General features: G+C 38.3%; 1 protein-coding gene across 2 annotated transcripts in view; it reads right to left on the minus strand.

Annotated features, from left to right (window-relative positions):
* LOC128692491 (uncharacterized) overlaps window positions 1-20,939 on the minus strand; it is a 79,198-nt gene extending 58,259 nt beyond the window's left edge. For both annotated transcript variants that reach the window (XR_011392609.1, XM_070089913.1), the window contains exons 1-2: window positions 20,626-20,939; window positions 11,921-12,055 (exon numbers count right to left, since the gene is read on the minus strand). Coding sequence is in view for 1 of the 2 variants with exons in the window: in XM_070089913.1 (XP_069946014.1) it covers window positions 11,921-12,035 (115 nt within the window). In the remaining variant the exon portion in view is untranslated. The remainder of the gene's footprint in view (window positions 1-11,920; window positions 12,056-20,625) is intronic.
* Window positions 20,940-23,064: the final 2,125 nt, after the last annotated feature.

A 23,064-nucleotide genomic window follows, 5' to 3' on the forward strand; every position in this document is an offset into this window, starting at 1 on the left:
AAAATGCTCATAAATGAACCATATGGAACATACAAAAAAAACCAGCAAATAAGAAAGAAGACACTGTATGTAAAGAAAGGTAAAAGTAATATGAAGAACCCTTCCATATTAAAAATAAAATAAAAAAAACTTTAGTTTCACATAATATAAAAACAATCGATGCTCTTTAACTCCAGTAATTAAACATGAGAAGATGGAACCGTAGAGTTTTTTTACGTGAACTCTGCCAATGTTTTAAGTAATGAGAACATTTACAGCGCCGTTAATTTTGGCATTGTTAAGGATGCTTGTACCTCATCATATAGCCACGTGAAGAGTATCTATATATCACTACAAGGCCACGTACAATAATTTATACCGCAGAACTAAGAAACGGGAGATTCGAAATGGACGATTCACATGATAAAAATGATATAGCATGGATGATGTAAGAATGATACAATACGTACGATGCAATACTAACCATGCAACATATACCAGGTAACAAATACGATGCGAGACGGACCAAGAAAGGTCATTATAAAGTTGTAATACTATGCTGTCATGCCCCAGAACTCTAATGATTTAAGTGCGGATGATTAAGATGAAGTAGGGAAACACTCCACGGGGACTCCCTGAAAGAGAGAGACGGAAAGGGAGAGAGCAAACACCTGTGTTAGTCCGGTACCCATCTACGAATGAGGTTAGAAACTAAAGTGTTTCATGAGCAAAACAAATATTTCTTATAGGGGCGAAAAAGATTTAGTCGAAGGATTCACTAGGTGTTTATGACTGAAGTAAATAAGAGTCAGAGGTAATTACCCTGACAACATTGAGGGTAATCAAACTAAAGACAGCTCACATCAATTAAAGTTAACTGGCAAAAAATACCGTACAACAGACAGAATGTGGAAAATACTGTATATATTTTCCAGAAATTCAGTATTTATATGTAAATAGATGGCCATACTGTATTTAATAATATTTGTCATAGAAAACGGAAAGCCTGTGTCTGCGCAGACGGGACTCGCCATCTTGGTTTTGAATTTTGTACAAACGTTGGTGTAATGGGAAGAATTTTTCGTGCTCTAGAGGTTAAAATTGTGTTGACACCTCTCAAATAGGAGGCGAAACTGGTGGATGTGCATTCCTGCATAACTTGAGATATCAGACGACTGGACAAGACAGCTCCAGGAACCTCAGATAAGCTCTCTAGATTTGTGTGTAATTCTGGCCAGCATTATTTTCATAGATTTAGTTAGAGAGAGGTTTTCTGAGTATGATACACATTAATCTCCAGTCAAATTGGTGAGTGATATTAAGATATATTTTCCTTCTGTTATGTAATTGTGTATAAATATAACCATTTATTATTTTTAATATACAGTCCACAAATTTATATATTTACCAGTATTCCTGGTGTATGTATATTTCATTTAATTAATAGGTCCAGAGCAACTTGTGGTTATGACAGTGGTAGGTATCGAAGGGGGACATTTTTTGCGACCTAGGTGTCCTAAATTCCTACTTGTCTATGTAACATTGATAAATAATAATTATCTTTGTTATCATTTACTGTTATGTACATAATTAGTTACAATCAGATAAATGCAATTTTCCACACAGAATACGTAAAACGCACTCTCAATATTGTACAATGAGTAACAGATCTAAACCATATAACATCACATACATAAATACTTGTTAATGTATAAAAGCACACAGAAAACATGCAACAGAGAACATGTAATGGAAAACGGATATACATCATCCAGCAAAAAGACACGAGGGAATGGTGTAAAAACGAACTCACAGACGACGTGCAAAGAAAAATGGCAGAAGACATTACAAATAAAATGTAAGGAACCAATTACAATCAAATAATAACTCATGCAAATTACCAGAAACATTATTTAACGTAACACGAGGGATAACAGGTATATCTTGGTACTTCTAATTACAATTAGGTGACACTACACATGAATGTACATCCATCTGGGCTTTCTTCTATATTCTTAATAGTTCTTGTTCTTTATTGCCTCTTACCTCCATGGAGAAGTGGAAAAGAATTTTTCCTCAGTAAGCCATGCGTGCCGTAAGAGGCGCCTAAATTTTCGAAAGCAAGGGACTAGTAACCCCTTCTCCTATACAAATTACTAAATTTAAAAAGAAAACCTTCGATTTTCTTTTTAGGTCACCCAGCCTTGGTGGGATACGGCCGGTTCGTTGAGAAACAAAATTATTTAAAGTAATGTGAATTTCGTCTCAAATTCTTTAATCAAAAGTTTTTAAATATCCATCAGAAATTAAAGCGGATGGAAGTTGGAGGGAGGGAGGGAGGGAGGGAGGGAGGAAGGGAGGGAAGGAGAGTGAGAGAGAGATTCATGGTTTTATGATTTTGCAATTATATTAGAGCCCCATATCCATCCTGCCGTGTGCACAAGACTTCACTTGAGTGGACTAGACCAAACTAAACTGAAACAGTATAAATATAGTACATGTATATTTATACTGATTACATATTTATACTGCTCGACAGGATTGCAGTGCTTTGTTTATTCATCTCAGGAATACAGGACATTGTACAAACTGGACTAACTATATTATTCAATTTGATATTGTAGTCTTAATAATCATCGCTCACAATATAAATATAAGCTGGGGGGAAGGGAGGGAAAGGTGCCAGATATTGACTTAGGACGCTGAAAACAAAAAAAAAGTACAGCACCGAAAGGAAATAGGAATTAAAAAATATGTAGTGGTAGTCAGGAACGGAAAGATAAAGTAGGGAAGAAAAGACATCATGGAAAGCAGGAGGGAGAAAGGGGAGCAGGTGGTGAGGAAACTGCGGGTCTGTAAATCTAACTACAGGGACATGGGGAGGTGGGAGGAGCAGCCAGCACCTCTAAGCCCGCATATCCTCCCAAGGTCGTATCCACTTTCCTCTTTCCCCATCTTTCTCCCTCCCTCCCTCCCTCCCTCCCTCCCTCTCTCTCTCTCTCTCTCTCTCTCTCTCTCTCTCTCTCTCTCTCTCTCGTTCTTTTTCCTTTTGTTCATACACTCCTTCATGCTCCCCTTAATGAGACATTTGCTTAATTAAGTTACCATGAGCATCTAGCTCCCCGCCAGTGACATACCAACTAGCACGTTGGCATCACTACTACAACAGCTGCTACACCGTTTACTACAGACCTGGCATTTTTGATACACCGACCTGATATCACTGCTACAAGAGTTGCAACACCTGGCACTGCTGCTACACTAGTTTCTATACGCTCTCATGTGAGGTGTAAAAAATAATTCGTAGTGTACGTAAATGCACAGGGTATTAACGTTATGCCTGGTTTGATTTTATAGTCAAAACTACACAAGATACGTTATAATGTAACGCTATGGTGCTTATGACATGCTGTAAGGTAGTGTTAATTGTTGACTAGACACATCCTAATGGTCTGTAAACCGAGAAGTGGTGGTTATTGTTGAATACATACACCCCAATGGTTTGTATGTTGAAATGGGTTTATGTTGCAGAAACAAACCCATACCACAGGTGTGCTGTGCTGATAGGGTGTTTCAAGTGGCTAGGTCCATAGTGTTTGCCAGATGCGATTTGATGCAGGTAACATGCGTGAGGCACGTCAAGGCACACGAAGTGGGCAAGGTGATACAGGAAATATGCGTGAGGCACGTCAAGGCACACGAAGTGGGCAAGGTGATGCAGGTAATATGCGTGAGGCACGTCAAGGCACACGAAGTGGGCAAGGTGATGCAGGTAATATGCGTGAGGCACGTCGAGGCACACGAAGTGGGCAAGGTGATGCAGGTATGCGTGAGGCACGTGAAGGCCCACGAAGTGGGCAAGGTGATGCAGGTAATGTGTGAGGCACGTCAAGGTACATGAGGTGGGCAAGGTGATGCAGGTGATATGTGTGAGGCACGTCAAGGCACACGAAGTGGGCAAGGTGATGCAGGTAATGTGTCAGGCACGTCAAGGCACATGAGGTGGGCAAGGTGATGCAGGTAATATGTCAGGCACGTCAAGGCACATGAGGTGGGCAAGGTGATGCAGGTGATATGTGTGAGGCACGTCAAGGCACACGAAGTGGGCAAGGTGATGCAGGTAATGTGTCAGGCACGTCAAGGCACATGAGGTGGGCAAGGTGATGCAGGTAATATGCTTGAGGCACGTCAAGGCACATGAGGTGGGCAAGGTGATGCAGGTAATATGTGTGAGGCACGTCAAGGCACACGAAGTGGGCAAGGTGATGCAGGTAATGTGTCAGGCACGTCAAGGCACATGAGGTGGGCAAGGTGATGCAGGTAATATGCGTGAGGCACGTCAAGACACATGAGGTAGGCAAGGTGATGCAGGTAATATGTGTGAGGCACTATATCTATTATCCGTTAATAATTTCCAGAATCATCGCCCTCCGCGGCACGGTCTACGATCAGGCCACGTAAATTAGAAAGAATATATTAAAGGAATACGACCAATTAGGAAACACAAGAATTTAAGTAGAAGTTTGTATGAGTCTCATGTCATCTTACATAGTTTAGTCAAAGAAAACACCATTATCCCTGCACGCGCAACAAAATTTAACAGGTTCGTTTCTTGCTCATATGACATGATAATACCTCCCTGGATGGTTGATGTCTACAAGACTACCGTACTGTACTACTTACGTTTCACACTCATAAAGAAGGGTAGTTAAGTTGCTTCCATCCAGAGCATAATTATGTGTCTACATTATCTACAAAACACACCTACAAGCACTATAAAAGTATCTTCGCAATATGATTCGCTTATACTCCTTTCCTATATTTATGAAGAATAAAACTACCTTCCCAGACATTTGCGCGGTGTACAGGAAACGAACGTTTTCTGTGGCTATTAAGGTTTCTCCTAAATTTACATGCCAGAACAGTATAATCTTCTGTTAAATTACGTCCAGTAAATATTAGCATTTAAATATGAGGGAATGCTATTTGAGAATCAAATTCTTATGCGTGAAAAATTATCTTTAATTACTCTTGCATATATGAGATGAGGAACTAGAAAAACATTACCCACTGCCTATTTATAAAGTAATCTCATACAACACTCCATTCTCCCTCTTCAACTGGGTATTCAAGAAGTGGAATCAATTGGACGAGGTGGTGGAAGCAAACATCGCAGTTTTGAGCATGGGTACGACAATGCAGGACTAGTAAAAGCAGCCGTCTACAGTTAAAAGGATCCTGAAGCAGAGACTCGGCCCCCGTCCCCGGCTCAACAATACGCATACAAGGATAAAAATGTGCTAAGTAAAATGCGGTTTAATTTTTCATGAGCTAAATATTGTTTATTTAATCTATCGAGTTATTTTGATAGTAATATAAATTATACAAGATGGCAAACAAAAATTTACTTACATTTTATATAAAACTTCTGAAAATTATTTTAAAATAAAATAATATTGGATAAGATTTGATTTAGAAATAAATAGAAAATAATGATGAGAGAAAATGTCTTCATTGGTTGATATCATATTGAGGTCTCGCAAGAATAGGTGCTCACTTTTACTTGATTAGTTTACAACAAATAATTAACCAGAAGGAATAAATATATAAGCGAGGCTATTTGATCAGCAGCCGGGAGTCCAAACCTAACAAGACAATGACACGCCTTGCCAGACGTGCCAACTTCATTACCAATTTCCTTGTGGTTAAACATAAGTTTTTATAGGTCAATTTATGTTAACCTATAACAACCTAACCTATAAACCCGTCGCTGCCCGACTGGCAAATTGTTCGTTACCCAGGTACCAGGCTAATACACTCGTAAATACATGTATATACAAATATTTGCCGATGATGCAAAAACCTTAGGATATTGATAGAGCCAGAGAAATAAAAATGTGAAGCTGGAAATTTGTATTGGTAAACACTACATAATGAAAATGGCTGAAACGATAGTCAGCATAAAGATATTTTGTACAACATTTAATATTATGCATTATTATTATTATTAATATTATAACACATTGGCCGACTCCAGTTAGATATTAATTAAAACAAACACATGATTGTTGAATCTAATCAAAATTAATAAAATGTGTACAGAAATATCAACAAGCTCAAGATACGGGTTGGTGACCCTGGTAGTGTCGACCAAGACTATGCTGCTTTGCACTTTCAAAATTTATAAGAGTTGTTTAATAAATCATGTATTAAGAGAAACTTCTCAAGATATGTAATAAATTAATAATGAAAAAGCGAGAAATTAAAACAAAATTATATGAATATAATTCTATTTATCAGCAATTCATCTGACGTTCAATTTGTTAAGGAATTAAATGATTAAGAATTGCATTTTTTCAGCATCGAATTATTGCTTCAGTATATTAAATATTAAGAGTTAACATCTTTTCTATTTTTCTTGAATTATCTTTATAACTGCATACTACTATTTATATCATATATTATTATTCAGGTTTTTTAAAAAAATTAAAACATACACTAAACATAATTAAAAATAATAATCGACGGTATATGATTAGTTATCAATGTTATTGTCACTGTAAATGTTAGAATAGAAATGCCAGAGGCTATCTTCATAAATGAAACACTTAAAGTATATATGGTATATATGAATGTTTCAAGAATTACGCAATTACTTATTAACCACTTTATCTGAAACTACATGTTTCGTTTTATAGTAAAAATGATTATTACTATTTTTTTATTATTATTATAATAAAAAAAGAAGCGCTAAGCCACAAGGACTATACAGCACTATTTTTTTTTATTATAATCAGGAAGAAACGCTAAACTCACAGAACTTTTATAATGACTGGGAAGTGGAAGGCAATTAGGTTCAATCGTAGGAAAGGGAGAAGACACCTAATTCCTTGGATCAAGAGCCCGTCACTGGCATCAAGGCACAGCGCTTAAAACACAGGATAAACATGAATGATTTCCATCTACCTACCAGGGGTGAAATGTAGGATACACAAGCGAGTATAGTGTTGGTAACCAGTTTCGTCTTTTGATGGCTACTACCCACCTTACTCGACCAGCGATTCCAACATTCTTGTGATAAAAGAAGACGGAGTCCTTTATGCCACCTATTTGAACAAGCCACAATCCAACAAGTCTCAGGATTGAACAAGCCACAACAAATTAAGTCGCAGAATTGAACAACCCACAACTCAACAAGTCCCAGGATTGAACAAACCACAATCCAACAAGTCTGAGGACTGAACAACCCACAACCCAACAAGTCTGAGGACTGAACAACCCACAACCCAACAAGTCTGAGGACTGAACAACCCACAACCCAACAAGTCCCAGGACTGAACAACCCACAACCCAACAAGTCCCAGGACTGAACAACCCACAACCCAACAAGTCCCAGGACTGAACAACCCACAACCCAACAAGTCCCAGGACTGAACAACCCACAACCCAACAAGTCCCAGGACTGAACAACCCACATCCCAACAAGTCCCAGGACTGAACAACCCACAACGCAACAAGTCCTAGCACTGAACAACCCACAACCCAACAAGTCTGAGAATTGAACAAGCCACAACAAAACAAGTCTGAGGATTGAACAAGCCACAACACAGCAAATCTCAGGTTTGAACAAGCCGCAACACAACAGGTCACAGGAGTAAACAAGCCACAACACAACATATCTCAGAACTGAACAAGCCACAACACAACAGATCTGTGCTTATCCTTCACAAAGACGGTTTTATGCGACTCTCGTCAAGTAAACACAGCATCTTTGTCACAAGCTTGACCGCCAATATGCCCGACGATCACACTGAGTCGTCACCAGCAAATATCCACTGGGAAAATGTGGGAGTAGGAGGATGTGGGTGTGTGGGAGGGGAATGTGCAGGAATGATGTGAGTGTGGAGGGATAATGGGAGTGTTTAGGAATGGATGGAGGGAAGCGTGTGGAAGTGGGAATTGGGGTGTGTATAAGAGAATTAGCTGGAATTTGAAGGAATGGAAAATAGGTGAGAGTGGGAGATGAGGAAAAGTAGAACAGTAGGTGAGGGAGAGTGAGAGGTAAGAGAGTGCAAGGTAAGGGGGAGTGGGTGAAGAAAAGTGAAATTGAGGTAAGGGAAAGGCGAGAGCGGGGGGGGAGGGGTGGAAGGGAGATGAGAGAGAAACACGAGGGAGAATGGGAGGAGGGTGAGAGGGAGGTGTGCGAGGTGGGAGAGGTGAGCAGTATTGACCACCCACCCACTTCATCTGCAGTGCACCCCCCATCCTCCCTAATCCTCCCAATGGTACGCGCTGCTTGGAAAGAGGAACAGGAGGGAAAAGAGAACAGGGGTGATAAGGAAAGGAGGGAACATAAGAGGAGAAAGAGAAAAGAAAACAAGGGAAAGATAACACAAGAACAAGAACTAAAATAGAGAACAAGAAGGGAAAGAGAACAGGGGAAAAGAGAACGAGGGAGAGTAAACTGGGAAACAGAGATGGGGAAAAACAGAAGACCGAGGGAGAACAGGAAGGGAAAGAGAGAGACGAGTAAAGCACTGCAGATACACAGTCATAAACACTAGAGGAAAACACAATTACAAACACTGCAGGTACACAGTCACAAACACTGCAGGTACATTCACAAACACTGCAGGTACATTCACAAACACTGCAGGTACATTCACAAACACTGCAGGTACATTCACAAACACTGCAGGTACAGTCACAAACACTGCATGTACACAGTCACAAACACTGCAGGCACACAGTCACAAACACTGCAGGTACACAGTCACAAACACTGCAGGTACAGTCACAAACACTGCAGGTACAGTCACAAACACTACAGGTACAGTCACAAACACTGCAGGTAGACAGTCACAAACACTGCAGGTACAGTCACAAACACTGCAGGTAGACAGTCACAAACACTACAGGTACACAGTCACAAACACTGCAGGTAGACAGTCACAAACACTACAGGTACACAGTCACAAACACTGCAGGTAGACAGTCACAAACACTACAGGTACACAGTCACAAACACTGCAGGTACACAGTCACAAACACTACAGGTAGACAGTCACAAACACTGCAGGTACATACAGGCAGCAAGAGGTTAAGGACTTAAACAAAGAACAGCTTCATATTTGGCACTAGTTAATTACGTGTATATAATACTATTACATAAAGCTCATTTTATGTGTATAATATTATTACATAATACTCACTGCATATATTACATAATACTTACTGCATATATTACATAATACTCACTGCATATATTACATAATACTCACTGCATATATATATATTACATAATGTTCGTTGCATATATATAATATTATTACATATTACTCACTGCATATGTATATTACATAATACTTATTGCATATGTATAATATTATTACATAATACTTATTGAAGATGTATATTATTACACGTGTATCAAAAATTATTGTAATGTATAATATTTATTATTTTCACAGTGACTTTTGAGACTCGCTTCTCATAACAAACACTTCATATATGAGAGTTTTTTATCCTCACAGCTCACCCAGGGGCCATATTTTCTTGATGACAGTCTGATCAATCAGACCGTTGTTACTTGAAGCCCAAAATTCTGTAAATACTTCCATCTTCGAGCCCGGCCAGAGGCCATATTTTCTTGTTGACTGTATGATTAACCAGACTGTTGTTGTTATTAACACTAGAATTCTTATCCATGAAATATAAAAATAAATAAAATTTTTGAATGACTAAATTTTCCCTGTTATATATTACGATAAGAAATGAATAATGGCGAACCGTCATTATCCAATTCTTATCGTAATATATAACACTAAACTATTCAGACAAAAATGATAATAAATAAATGATACGGTGAGCTATAATTAAAATTAATTAACCAACAATAAAAAGGAACTAAGTCCAATAAACTGAACACAGTGAACACTTAAAAATCAATACATGAAGATTATTATTGCTGTGGGGAAGCGCTAAACTTGTTTGATTCGAGAAAATACGACAATAGCTCTGATTCCCTGGATTAAGAGTCCTTCACCAGCCTTAGGAGTCTATTCAGAGTTATGCCTTCAACACCAAAAATGTGTGACCTCAAACAATGAAAAATTCAAGGTAGGTGGAGCTTGCACAAGACACGAGAAAAGAACATACACTCTTGTGAGTTTCAGGTCCAAGGTGCAGGCTTTTAAGTTATATATGGGTCTCCTACTTTAAAGAAATATTAAGACTAGATAGCTAGTTTCCTGACAAGCCTCAGAAGCGTACGAGAAGCTAGCAAACTTAACGACTGCCTTCAGGGGCCTCAACAAAATGCATTTCAAGACACTGTATACAAAGTATGCAACACCAGCATGGAGGCCACAAATTCAAATTCAAATTCAAAGTTTATTCTCTATAAGGATTACAATGCTGAGTTTACAGAATTTGGTTATTGCGTGGTTTACATGTAGCAAAATACTAATTACAGAGGGGGCCACTAGAACACCTAGCATGGCTAGGCATTTCGGGCAGACTTAGATTAATTCATAACTTTAAAATATTACAAATTATGAGGTAAGTTGGTATTATGGCTACAACGTATCAAACGTACAGAGGCTTTACAAAATTCAAAGAAGATTGTGTAAAAATTAGTCCTGAAGCTGAAGAAAATGCACTATCGGAAGAAATAAAAGCAAATGAATCTAGCACCCTTATGAGGAAACCCAAAAGTTATAATAACATACCAGACACTCAAACTGACATTAACATGAAACATAAAAATACACACATGCAAGGAGTGGGAGCAGGAGAGGGCATAAATGATACTTGAGACACAAATGAATCACAATGGTTAGAAAACACTGCTTCAGCCTCAGGGCGACAAGAAAGTGGATCAAGCTGAGAGAAGAAATTATAAAAATCATACTCTACACAATTTCAAGTTATAATAAGGCCCATGGTAATGGCTAACAACTCCAGTCGATTGCAAGTGGCAGGGCCAGGACCTGAGGCTGTTTTGTGTAAAAATAGCTGTGAAACCTGTAGTAAGAACATTTCTGACAATGTAAAAATTTATACCTCACAGAGAAGACTTTACACGGGTAAATTATTGCAAGTCTTGTTGATTCAAGATCATTTAAAGGTCATACTCATCGAACTAAATATTTGACTGAACATATAGTGCATAAGGCTGTCTGCTTGTTACAAGCAAACCAGGAGAGTGCCTATCGTGGGATTGGCAAGATTTCAAGTTGAGGGTAAGTTAGCTGCCAACACAAACTCCTGCCTCATCTTAAAATGTTGGAACATCCCCAAGATGTCATCCTGTTACCATTTATCCTGTTTTCCTCTACGTATTTGCCATTGTTGGGAGGAGGAATAGGAGGACAAGGACGAAGACGACAAAAATTAATAAAAAAAGATATCCTAATGATTATTTAAGGTGGTAAGGTTATTAACACAGGATAACCGGGAAATGTGGCTTATTTACAATGAAGTCCTTCCCAAGGGTGCGACCCACGACAACCATTTCCTAGGTACCTGCTTATAGCTCGGCAAACATGCGCTCACCTCACCACTCGTCGGAGAATCAATCTATTATTTTTCTTTAGTTTGTGAACCGATTGCATTTTCACCGAGTTACAGGAGTTTTTGAACAATGCTATATTTTAACGTCAAATCTGCACACTAATACAAAAAGGCAATTTGTTAATCATATAATTTATAAAAATTAGATTAGTGCTTTTTGTGAATAATTATAATGATACTATATAATGATATATAAGAACAATATTATTAATGCAATTAATAATAATATTATTATACATGGCTAACACCGAGAGATGTAAATCTCTTAAGAGTTTAATTTAATCCCTATTCTACGGATTAAAGTATCATTTATTGGCGGTAAAATCCAATTAACCATTATTATTATTTAATAGTGTGAGATAGTTACCGGCATGGAGGATGAAGAAGACGGTGAGAGTAAGTGAGAGTAAGCAACAAGCCACGAGTGGACGCACTCCTGAGAGTGCTGCCCGGGGCAGCCGTCCACGACCAACCCACACCATCACTGCTCTGCTAGTCACTCCTGCAAACATATACCAAAACTTCATTACCTCCAGTATAGCTCACGCGACCAGAAAGTATTTCCCTTTCTTACTGAATAGCATCAGTCGGCTATGGATATAAATCTAAACAAAATGAAGTACGATAAATTGCTCGTTAACAACAAGAAAAAACTATATAACTAACAATAATATCTACATGTGTTTCAGTCCATGCGCAATCTGATCAAAGTATCCCTGCATCATATAAGCCCAGTCCTCTCTACCTCAGTGCATGCAAAGGGAATGTGTTTATATGTTTGTGCGTATGTATATATGTTCACTTTTTTTTTAACAAATCAATTTAACAAACCAAGAACTGTTATCCTACCTCAGTTCATTTCGAAGACCCATCCCTATTTGAGGTATACTACCCGCCACAGGATGCGACCCACACCAGTCGGCTAACACCCAGGTACCTACTTGCTGCTAGGTTTATATATATATATATATATATATATATATATATATATATATATATATATATATATATATATATATATATATATATATTATATATATATATTATATATATATATTATATATATATATATATATATTATATATATATATATATATATATATATATATATATATATATATATATATATATATATATATATATATATATATATATATATATATATATATATATATCAATAACAACACTGCACTAGCCAAGGAGTCAAACCCATGCTGTTTTGGCCCGCCTCATGTCCTTAGATGGTGGGTACATCATCTAGCTTGGCTGGATGCGCCATCGTTAAGGATTGTGTGGTCTAGTGGTCTAAAGCGTCATGCGTTTTCTCTCACCATGAGGCGAGCCACAACAGCATGGGTTCGACTCCTTGGCTAGTGCAGTGTTGTTATTGATCAATACCACTTGTTCCGTGGGTAATATTTGTTAATTTTTGTCTATGCACGCATATATGCAGATGTATATTCATCATGAAAACAGACTAATCCCAATGAAACTCGCACAAGTTATGCTACTATGAAAGGAAACACAGCATACCATCGTACATTAAAAAAATCGACATTTTAAATTCGGCATAATATTTATCATTTAACCCCCGTGGCTTGTCTTGCATAATTATTATTATTATATATACATATATATACATACATATATATATAGGTAAGTGAACATGGGTGATTGTAGTTGGTGGTTGTCTTAGATTATGTGTGTGTACAAGATATGTTTTCAGTTGATGGTGAACATGTACTAAGTGTTTGCGTATTAGGTTTGTGTTCATGCATTTTTTTTTAAGCGCCAAATGGGGAGGGAGTTCTTGGTTATAGTGATTTGAGGGGATTTCTATAAAAAGGATGTTAGATGGTGATGTTAAACTTAGTTTCTGGTGATTTTGACGGTGATTTGGTAGTATTCAGTGGTGATTTGGTAGTAATCAATAGTGTTTTGGGAGTATTCGGAGGTGTTTGATGGTGTTTTTTGAAGGTGTTCAAATGATGTGCAGAGTATTTTTTGAAGAAGATCAGTGGTGTTCAGAGTTGGTTCAAAGTTAGTCAGTGTGTTAGATATGGTAATGTCTCATGTCATAAGTGTATGAGTTAGTTTTTTTTTTGTGCTAATGTTGTAAAGTCTGGAGAATGAGGGAGGAGTTTGGGGGGATGAGTTGTAATTTAATGAAATGTGTAAGTGTGAATGAGAATGTGAATTGGTGGGTGAGTTAGAGAAGACAAAATGTTATGTGATCTTAGTAAAAGTATAGATAGTTTTAGTGATCTTCGTTATGATGATGTTTTAAGAGAATGTGTACAAAAAAAATGTGTGGTCTTAGTGGTGGCGTTATAGAATTTGGCAAACGTCTTGATTGTGGTGATCTTAGATATTGGAGATATAACAGATATGTGTTTGTGTTAGTTTTGGTAAAATGTCTCATGTCATAAGTGTCTGAGTTAGTTTTTGTGTTAATGTTGTAAAGTCTGGAGACTGAGGGAGTAGTATGGTGGATGTGTTGTAATTTCAGTTAATGAAATGTGTAAGTGTAGATAAATTAGAGATGATAAATCTTATTTGGGAGTAATCAAAATGCTATTTTGGAAGTGCATCAGTGTTGTTTGGAAATGTTCAAAGGTGTTTATGTGAGTATTCAAATGATTTATGAGAGTGTTCGAAGTAATCTTGGGGTTGTTCTGTAGTGAGATGATAAAGGTTGTGGTTGAGAGATATTGAGAAAAGGTGGCCTCAAATGATGTATGAGAGTGTTTTGAAGGTGTTCAAAGTAAAGTGAGGTGTGTGTGTGTGTGTGTTAGGTGGTCATAGAGTTTTGTGAATATCTTGGTTACAGTGATTTTAGTGGATTTGAGTAGGATAAGTTAGGTTAGGTTAGGTTAGGTTAGGTTAGGATAAGTTAGGTTAGGTTAGGTTAGGTTAGGTTAGGTTAGGTTAGGTTAGGATAAGTTAGGTTAGGTTAGATTAGGATAAGTTAGGTTAGGTTAGGTTAGGTTAGGTTAGGATAAGTTAGGTTAGGTTAGGTTAGGTTAGGTTAGGTTAGGTTAGGTTAGGTTAGGTTAGGTTAGGTTAGGTTAGGTTAGGTTAGGTTAGGTTAGGTTAGGTTGGTTCGGTTAGGTTGGGTTGGTTCGGTTAGGTTAGGTTAGGTTAGGTTAGGTTAGGTTAGGTTATGTTAGGTCAGGTTAGGTTAGGTTAGGTTAGGTTAAGTTAGGTTAGGATAGGTTAGGATAGGTTAGGTTAGGTTAGGTTAGGTTAGGTTAGGTTAGGTTAGGTTAGGTTCGGTTAGGTTAGGTTAGGTTAGGTTCGGTTTGGTTAGTTAGGTTAGGTTAGGTTATGTGTGTGTGTGTGTGTGTGTGTGTGTGTGTGTGTGTGTGTGTGTGTGTGTGTGTGTGTGTGTGTGTGTGTGTGTGTGTGTGTTAGGTGGTCATAGAGTTTTGTGAATATCTTGGTTACAGTGATTTTAGTGGATTTGAGAAGGGAGATGAGATGCATTTGTGGATGTGAAATGTGATTTTTGTGTGTGTTCAGAAGAGGTGTGATGGGAGATGGGTGAGTGGATGTGAAGAAATGCGGGTGAGATGGAGAGGTGTGTTGGGAGATGGGTGAGTGGATGTGAAGAAATGCGGGTGAGATGGAGAGGTGTGTTGGGAGATGGGTGAGTGGATGTGAAGAAATGCGGGTGAGATGGAGAGGTGTGTTGGGAGATGGGTGAGTGGATGTGAAGAAATGCGGGTGAGATGGAGAGGGGTATGGGGAGGGTTGTATTAGAAATTTAATGAAATATGGGGAGATTTTACTGAAAATAAAGGTAATGTGTGAATATTTTAAAAAGAAATTATAGAATTGAAAAGTTATGATATATTGGAAAAGAATGGATGGTGTTGAAACATGTCGCAATAGTTGGGTAGTGAGATTAGTTGATGCGAGTATAATATCAATTTATGTGGATACAAGGACATGGGTATGGAGAGGATTTTATTAGAATTTTAGTAATGTAAAGAGGAATGTGTATTACATTTAAGATTCAGTAAAAAGAAGGGGAAAAAAAATTGTGAATAAATTGGTAATTGATGAGGGTTGTGGGTAATGTAGTCGAACTAGAGATACCAAAAAAAGATGATATAAGTGGGTTGTTTTTGTGACTTTTTCTGATGAAATTAGTTAAACGAGAAAAAATTGTGGGTTGTTGGTGATGTGGGTTGTGGGTGATGTGGGATGTGGGTGTTGTGGGTTGTGGGTGTTGTGGGATGTGGGTGTTGATCTTAGTTTATGGTGATTTTGGTGGTGTTTTGAGTGTATTCAGTGGTGTTTTAGTAGTATTCAGTGGTGTATTTGGGAGTACTCAAATGGTGTTTTGAGGTTATTCAAAGGTGTGATTATAAGTTGAGGGTTGTTGTTGTTGTTGTGACTGATGAAATTAGTTAAAACGAGAAAAAAAATTGTGGGGTGTGGGTGATGTGGGTTGTGTGTGTTGTGGGGTGTGGGTGTTGTGGGTTGTGTGTGTTGTGGGGTGTGGGTGATGTGGGTTGTGGGTGTTGTGGGATGTGGGTGTTGTGGGTGAACTAGAGCTACCGAAAAAGGTGTTATAAGTGGGTTGTTGTTGTGCCTTTTTCTGATGAAATTAGTTAAAACGAGAAAAAAAAATTGTGGGGTGTGGGTGTTGTGGGTTGTGGGTGTTGTGGGTTGTGGGTGTTGTTGTCGAACTAGAGTTGTTGAAAAGTGGTTATAAGTTGTGGGTTGTTGTTGTGACTTTTTCTGATGAAATTAGTTAAAACGAGAAAAAATTGTGGGGTGTGGGTGATGTGGGTGATGAGGGTTGTGGGCGATGTGGGTTGTGGGATGTGGGTGTTGATCTTAGTTTATGGTGATTTTGGTGGTGTTTTGAGTGTATTCAGTGGTGTTTTAGTAGTATTCAGTGGTGTATTTGGGAGTACTCAAATGGTGTTTTGAGGTTATTCAAAGGTGTTTTTGAAGGTGTTCAAATGATTTATGAGAGTACTTATGAAGGTGTTCTGGGAGTATTCAGAGGTGATTTGGGGGTGTTCGAATGATGTTTTTGGAGTATTTAATTGTAATTGATGGTGTTTTTTTGGTGATGTTCAAAGTAAAGTGTTTGAGTTAGTTTTTGTGATAATGTTGTGAAGTCTGGAGACTGAGGGAGGAGTTTGGGGGGGATGAGTTGTAATTTAATGAAATGTGTAAGTGCAGATAAATTAGAGCTGTCAAATCTTATTTGGGAGTATTCAAAATGATATTTTGGAAGTGTTTCAGTGTTGTTTGGAAATGTTCAAAGGTATTTTTGTGAGTATTCAAATGATTTATGAGAGTGTTTTGAAGGTGTTCAAAGTAAAGTGAGGTGTGTGTGCGTATTAACTTCGTAATATGTAAAATTGTGACTAGTGAATTTATCGAAAAGTGGTTATAAGTGTTGTGGTGACTTTCTGATGAAATAGTTAAAACGAGAAAAAATTGGGGATTATGAGTGAAAATTGTGAGGTGTTGGTTGGAGTGTGAGGGTTCGGGAGGGTGGGGAGGAGGAGAGAGAGAAGGTTACTTCGTGGGGAGTGACCTGAGATGAAATAGTTAAAACGAGAAAAATGTCTAGACTTGTGTTGTATTTTGTAAAGAAATTGTGGATTGTTGTGGGTATTAACGAAAAAAATGTGAAATTATTTGGATTATCCTGGGTTAAGAGTGAAAATGTTTTCCCTATGTTGTATATGAAATGTGTAGGGGTAAGTCGACAAGATTCAGTCTGTGTGTGGGGTCATCGCGTGACGTCACTGACCGCCGAGTAAACACACTTTTTAGTTCATTTAACATTAATGAGAGGAATACTGACGTCACACTTGTTTAGACCTGTAGTAAGAGAAAGTACCATGCCCCATAGGAGGAGTTCATTTGAATGCTTACCCTGAGAGGGGGGAATCCAAAAACTTGATCCGAGGAGATGGAGTCTTTGTATTATCGAGAAAAACTTTGATCCGAGGAGATGGAGTCTTTGTATTATCGAGAAAAGCTTGATCCAAGGAGATGGAAACTTTGATTTCGAGAAAAACTTGATCCGAGGAATTGGAGTCTTTGTATTATCGAGAAAACTTGATCCAAGGAGATGGAGACTTTGATTTCGAGAAAAATTTGATCCGAGGAATTGGAGTCTTTGATATCGAGAAAAACTTGATCTAGGAGATGGAGTCTTTGTATTGTCGAGAAAAACTTGATCCGAGGAGATGGAGACTTTGTATTATCGAGAAAAAAAAATCGAAAAAATTTGGGATGGGGGTGAAAGTGGGAGGGAGAATCCACAAACTTGATTCGAGGAAGTGGAGAGCACAATAAAATGAAATTAAAAAAAAATTCGAAAAAAATCGGAAAAAAATTCGGGGCGCGGGGGCGATCCGGACGACGCTGCAGAAGGTGCAGCAGAAGGCGCGGTCGGGCGCGACGGCCGGGCGTGAGGGACGCGGGCGGGCGCGAGGGGCGGGCTTGGGGGCGCGGGGGCACGGGTGGGGGGTCGCGGGAGCGCGGGCGTGGGGGCACGGGGGGGGGGCAGGGTCGTGGGTCGAGGGCGTGGGTGGGGGTCGTGGGCGGGGCTAAGGTCATTAGCACATAGGTGTGAAAAAGGTCATTAGCACATAGGTGTGAAAAAGGTCATTAGCACATAGGTGTGAAAAAGGGACCGCTCAGCCGCAGCCCTTTTCAGGAGGGACCGCTCAGCCACCTCCGGTACTACTTATATATATACAGAATACTGTTAAAATTTAAATGGTGTAGGTTTGAACGGCTTTAAAAGCCTTTGATTTTTTCTGCCTGATAGCTTTATTTTTTTGGGGTTCTTAAGTATATGATACCTCATAATTTTTTATTAATAACATTAGAAAATTAGAGCTTCAAAATAATAAATCTACTTATACGACTCAATAATTCTCATTCTTGCATCTTCCTCACGCTGGTTATTACAATTATTCCAGTCCAATTTCCACAAACTTCTGCTGTGCTCTACATAAAGTCTATGCCAAAGAACCACATTTTTCTCACTTCACGAGGTCTCGGCCGAGGGGAAGGTGTGGGGGTACACATTTTGAGTGAACTTCGCTCACAAGTCACCATCCTGACCTTAATGATTAATATGATGTAAAGATAATTATAAGCAAACTAAATTTGTTAGAAAGGCATGGAGGGATGGAATGGGGTATGTTTAGTCTCCTCTGTACCAGTATATATATCACTATACCTTTACCTCTGATGAGTTCCCAGAGTTTTTCTACTCCCACTATAATCCCCACAGATGTAGCACTCTATGTTAATGTATTTATAATTAATAGGGAAATTATTACAAGAAATAATCTTAAATACAAATGCACTTCATACTTCTCTTTATTATATTACGTGTTTTCTTTTCTCGTCACCTCATATTCTGCTTTTCTTCCCACCTCCTCACCGAAAAACCACTAGGCCCCTGTGCCACAGAATAATTACTGCCTCTTTTAAAGATTTCCTAGGTAGATTCAAGTAATAAAGATCACTATAGGTTTTCTCAGCCACAAGTGTCCTCATCCCTCGCATCATTTTCCTCCTTTCCCTCCACGTCCTTAATTACTTGATAGCACAACATCTGAGTGGTTTCCGGTTAAATGTACTTCTGTATTTTTAGGATAGTCTCTTTGGTCCAGATGAAAGATCAAAGATCTAAATTAGATTTACTCTGTGTTTGTTTTAATTTACCATTTCTTATCGAATAAATGTGCATATTAGTTTCTATATGATGACTTGTGAATGCCTCTTCTGAGTCCCTTCAAATCTTCAACGCTAATATTTAACTGTTATTAACTTATGTCGCACTCTGTACTATTCCAATCGCATGCAGACGGACAGGGGTCAGAGGTTATGGAATACGGGGATACTATTCTCAGATCGCACAGCGACAGAAATGTTATTATTATTATCCCAGGAAAGCGCTAAACCTGTAAGGGTCATACAGCGATTGTTGATCTATCTCAGTCGAATAGGAATAACAAATTTTTGAGAGAATAAATTTAGGAATCTGTAGATACAAGCGCACAAGAATATGTCGAATCATATTGTCCTAGTATCGTTTTTGGGGTTTTATTTATGGTCAGTATGTAGCCTGATGTCAGTGTTCCATGGTTCTTAAGTGTTAAGTCTAGTTATGAGACAAGCGCTTTAAATACAAATAAATGAGCGCACACACAGTACGTGTTAACGAACCCAAAATAAAGCACATGGAACACATTTCTTAAGCAAACACTGACTTCGTGAGAGGGAGTCATTACTGAGTGAAGGATTTAAACAACAATTTAGCATTCAGCAGCAATGGTCGTGCCAGACATGCACCTCACTTCTTTTATTTTGTCTGTGTTCACAGCTAATACTGAAATTAGTTACTAATCTCGAGTCACGCACCATTTTATGTAAAATACAGCCATGTTACTCATGCCCCACCTACAATTATTTCTCGTGCAAAATTTTATTTGGGAAATATAAAAAATTATATTTGTTTCTACACTAGCTGCAAGTCAGAGCCAATCAATCATTAGTATCGAGTTGTGTAATGTTTCTGGTCATTCGTAGGAGAGTAGCAGACACATTGGAGCGTAAACAAAGGCGCGCCATTCCCATGTCTACCGCTTGCCGAGTAAGTTAAAATCAGGTTAGGTTATTTTACAGTAGGACCTAAACTCAGTATTACAGATACTTATTTATAAAAGGCTAAACTGAAAATGGGAGCCTTTAAGAAGCAAAATAATTAAAGTTAAAAGCAATAATATATATATATATATATATATATATATATATATATATATATATATATATATATATATATATATATATATATATATATATATATATATATATATATATATATATATATATATATATATATATATATATATATATATATATATATATATATATATATATATATATATATATATATATATATATATATATTAAACTCAATGATAAAACAATGAAAAGACGAAAAAACGGTCAAGACAATATAACAAAGACATTCACTTAAGTTTGCGTTATGAGCAGGGAGTGTAATGGACTAACCTGAGAGAGATGAGTGTCACACAGTGCCAGGCTGTGCCTGAAGGTGACGCCCACCATGACACCTCACACATCCTTCCTTCTCCATGATGTGCCTCTCCCTACGCTCTCCATGACCCGCCTACACCTCGCTTCCAGTCTTGGATAGTGCACTGTAACACCACATACACATGACAACTTACAGGCGGGTTACAATAATATGGTTTGTGTGGGTGTGGGTGAGGGTGCGTGGAAGTGGGCAGAGGAGTGAAGCGTTGTACGTGCCACTCCTCCAGTGGTCAATATAACACTGGTGACTCCTGCCTCGCCCTCGCCTCCTGGAGCCTCTCTCTCTCCTTCCCTTCTGCTCCACACAGCTATGGAAAATTACCTCAAATTATATTTCCATACATAACTTTTGCTTTTAAATCTTTAATATTTCCTCAGCGGTGTGTAAGCCATGAGACATGATGTATTAGATAATGCTAAAAAATTTTAAACATAAAAACAGGTTAGTGATTCAATGTTACAATATTTAAAAAGAAAGATGGTGATACAAAATTACAATGTATTTTTTGTTCAAACGGATCAAAATTAGTTAGCGATACAGTACTACAATATTTAGTTTTGAATCTCTTTAAGGAAGGGTGAGGGATGCCTTGAGGTTGGTAGCAGTGATCTTGATCCAGAGAGGTGGAGATGCCCCTATCCTGGGATCAAATCTGATTGCTTCCTCTTTTTCCTGGCACTGTATGACCAGTTTATGTAACTGTATTTATGTGTACCTATACCTGAATTAACTTACCAATGAGATTAATTTCTGAATGTGCATGGATGAAGCTACTAAGTATAACCCCTCAAGGAAGGTTCCTTGATGTTGGTGAGGGGCTCTTGATTTAGGGAATTGGATCTGTGCTCCAGTTCCCCGAATTAAGCCTGAATGCCTTCCACATCCCCCCCCCCAGGCGCTGTATAATCCTCCGGGTTTAGCGCTTCCCCCTTGATTATACTAATAATGCTAAGTATGTGTGTGGATAATATATCTACTACACTATTATAATAAAAACGAAGCACTAAACCCACAAGGGCAGCTACTACAAATGAGTGTCAGGGATGTCTGTGGTTAATGTACCTATTAAAAATTAATGTGGGGTGATGTGGTTGCTGCTGTATGTGTACACACACACGGGGCCAGGAGCTATATGTCTCGACCCCTGCAACTACAAATAGGCGATTATACACAGACACACACATATGCATGCCTGCACTTTTGGGATATTGGCTTGTTGGATATATATATATATATATATATATATATATATATATATATATATATATATATATATATATATATATATCATTAACAGAGCTGCGGCTGGCCAGGACTCGATCCTGCATTCCATGTCTAGCCGTGTGAGAAATGATCATAGTACACATCACTCTATCCACTCGACCACAAATTTTCGGAGAATTTGTGGTCCAGTGGATAGAGTGATGCGTGCTGTGTTCAGTTCTCAAAGGGCTAGGCATGGGAATGCAAGATCGAGTTCTGGCCAGCCGCGGTTCTGTTAATGATTCAAAATCACTTGTTTCTTTATGTATTAATATTATAATCAAGTGTGTGTAAAGGTAGAAAGTTGAAAATGAACATAGAAAAGAGTAAGGTGATGAGGGTATCAAATTATTTAGATAAAGAAAAATTGGATATCAAATTGGGGTGGAGGAGTATGGAAGAAGTGAATGTTTTAGGATATTTGAGAGTTGACGTGTCACCAGATGGATTTATAAAGGATGAGGTTAATCATAGAATTGATGAAGGAAAAAAGGTGAGTGGTGCATTGAGGTATATGTGGAGGCAAAAAATCTTATCTATGGAGGCAAAGAAGGAAATGTATGAAAGTATAGTAGTACCAACACTCTTATATGGGTGTGAAGCTTGGGTTGTAAATGCTGCAGCGAGGAGGCGGTTGGAGCCAGTGGAGATGTCCTGTCTAAGGGCAATGTGTGGTGTAAATATTATGCAGAAAATTCGGAGTGTGGAAATTAGAAGGTGTGGAGTTAATAAAAGTATTAGTCAGAGGGCTGAAGAGGGGTTGTTGAGGTGGTTTGGTCATTTAGAGAGAATGGATCAGAGTAGAATGACATGGATTATTATTATTATAATCAAAAAGAAGCGCTAAGCCACAAGGGCTATACAGCAGAATGACATGGAGAGCATATAAATCTGTAGGGAAAGGAAGGTGGGGTAGGGGTCGTCCTCGAAAAGGGTGGAGGGAGGGGGTAAATGAGGTTTTGTGGGCGAGGGGCTTGGACTTCCAGAAAGCGTGAGTGAGCATGTTAGATAGGAGTGAATGGAGACGAATGATATTTGGGACCTGACGAGCCGTTGGAGTGTGAGCAGGGTAATATTTAGTGAGGGGATTCAGGGAAACCAGTTATTTTATATAGCCGGACTTGAGTCAC

The sequence above is a fragment of the Cherax quadricarinatus genome, chromosome 30 (assembly GCF_038502225.1).
Source record: "Cherax quadricarinatus isolate ZL_2023a chromosome 30, ASM3850222v1, whole genome shotgun sequence".
Taxonomy (NCBI): Eukaryota; Metazoa; Arthropoda; class Malacostraca; order Decapoda; family Parastacidae; genus Cherax; species Cherax quadricarinatus.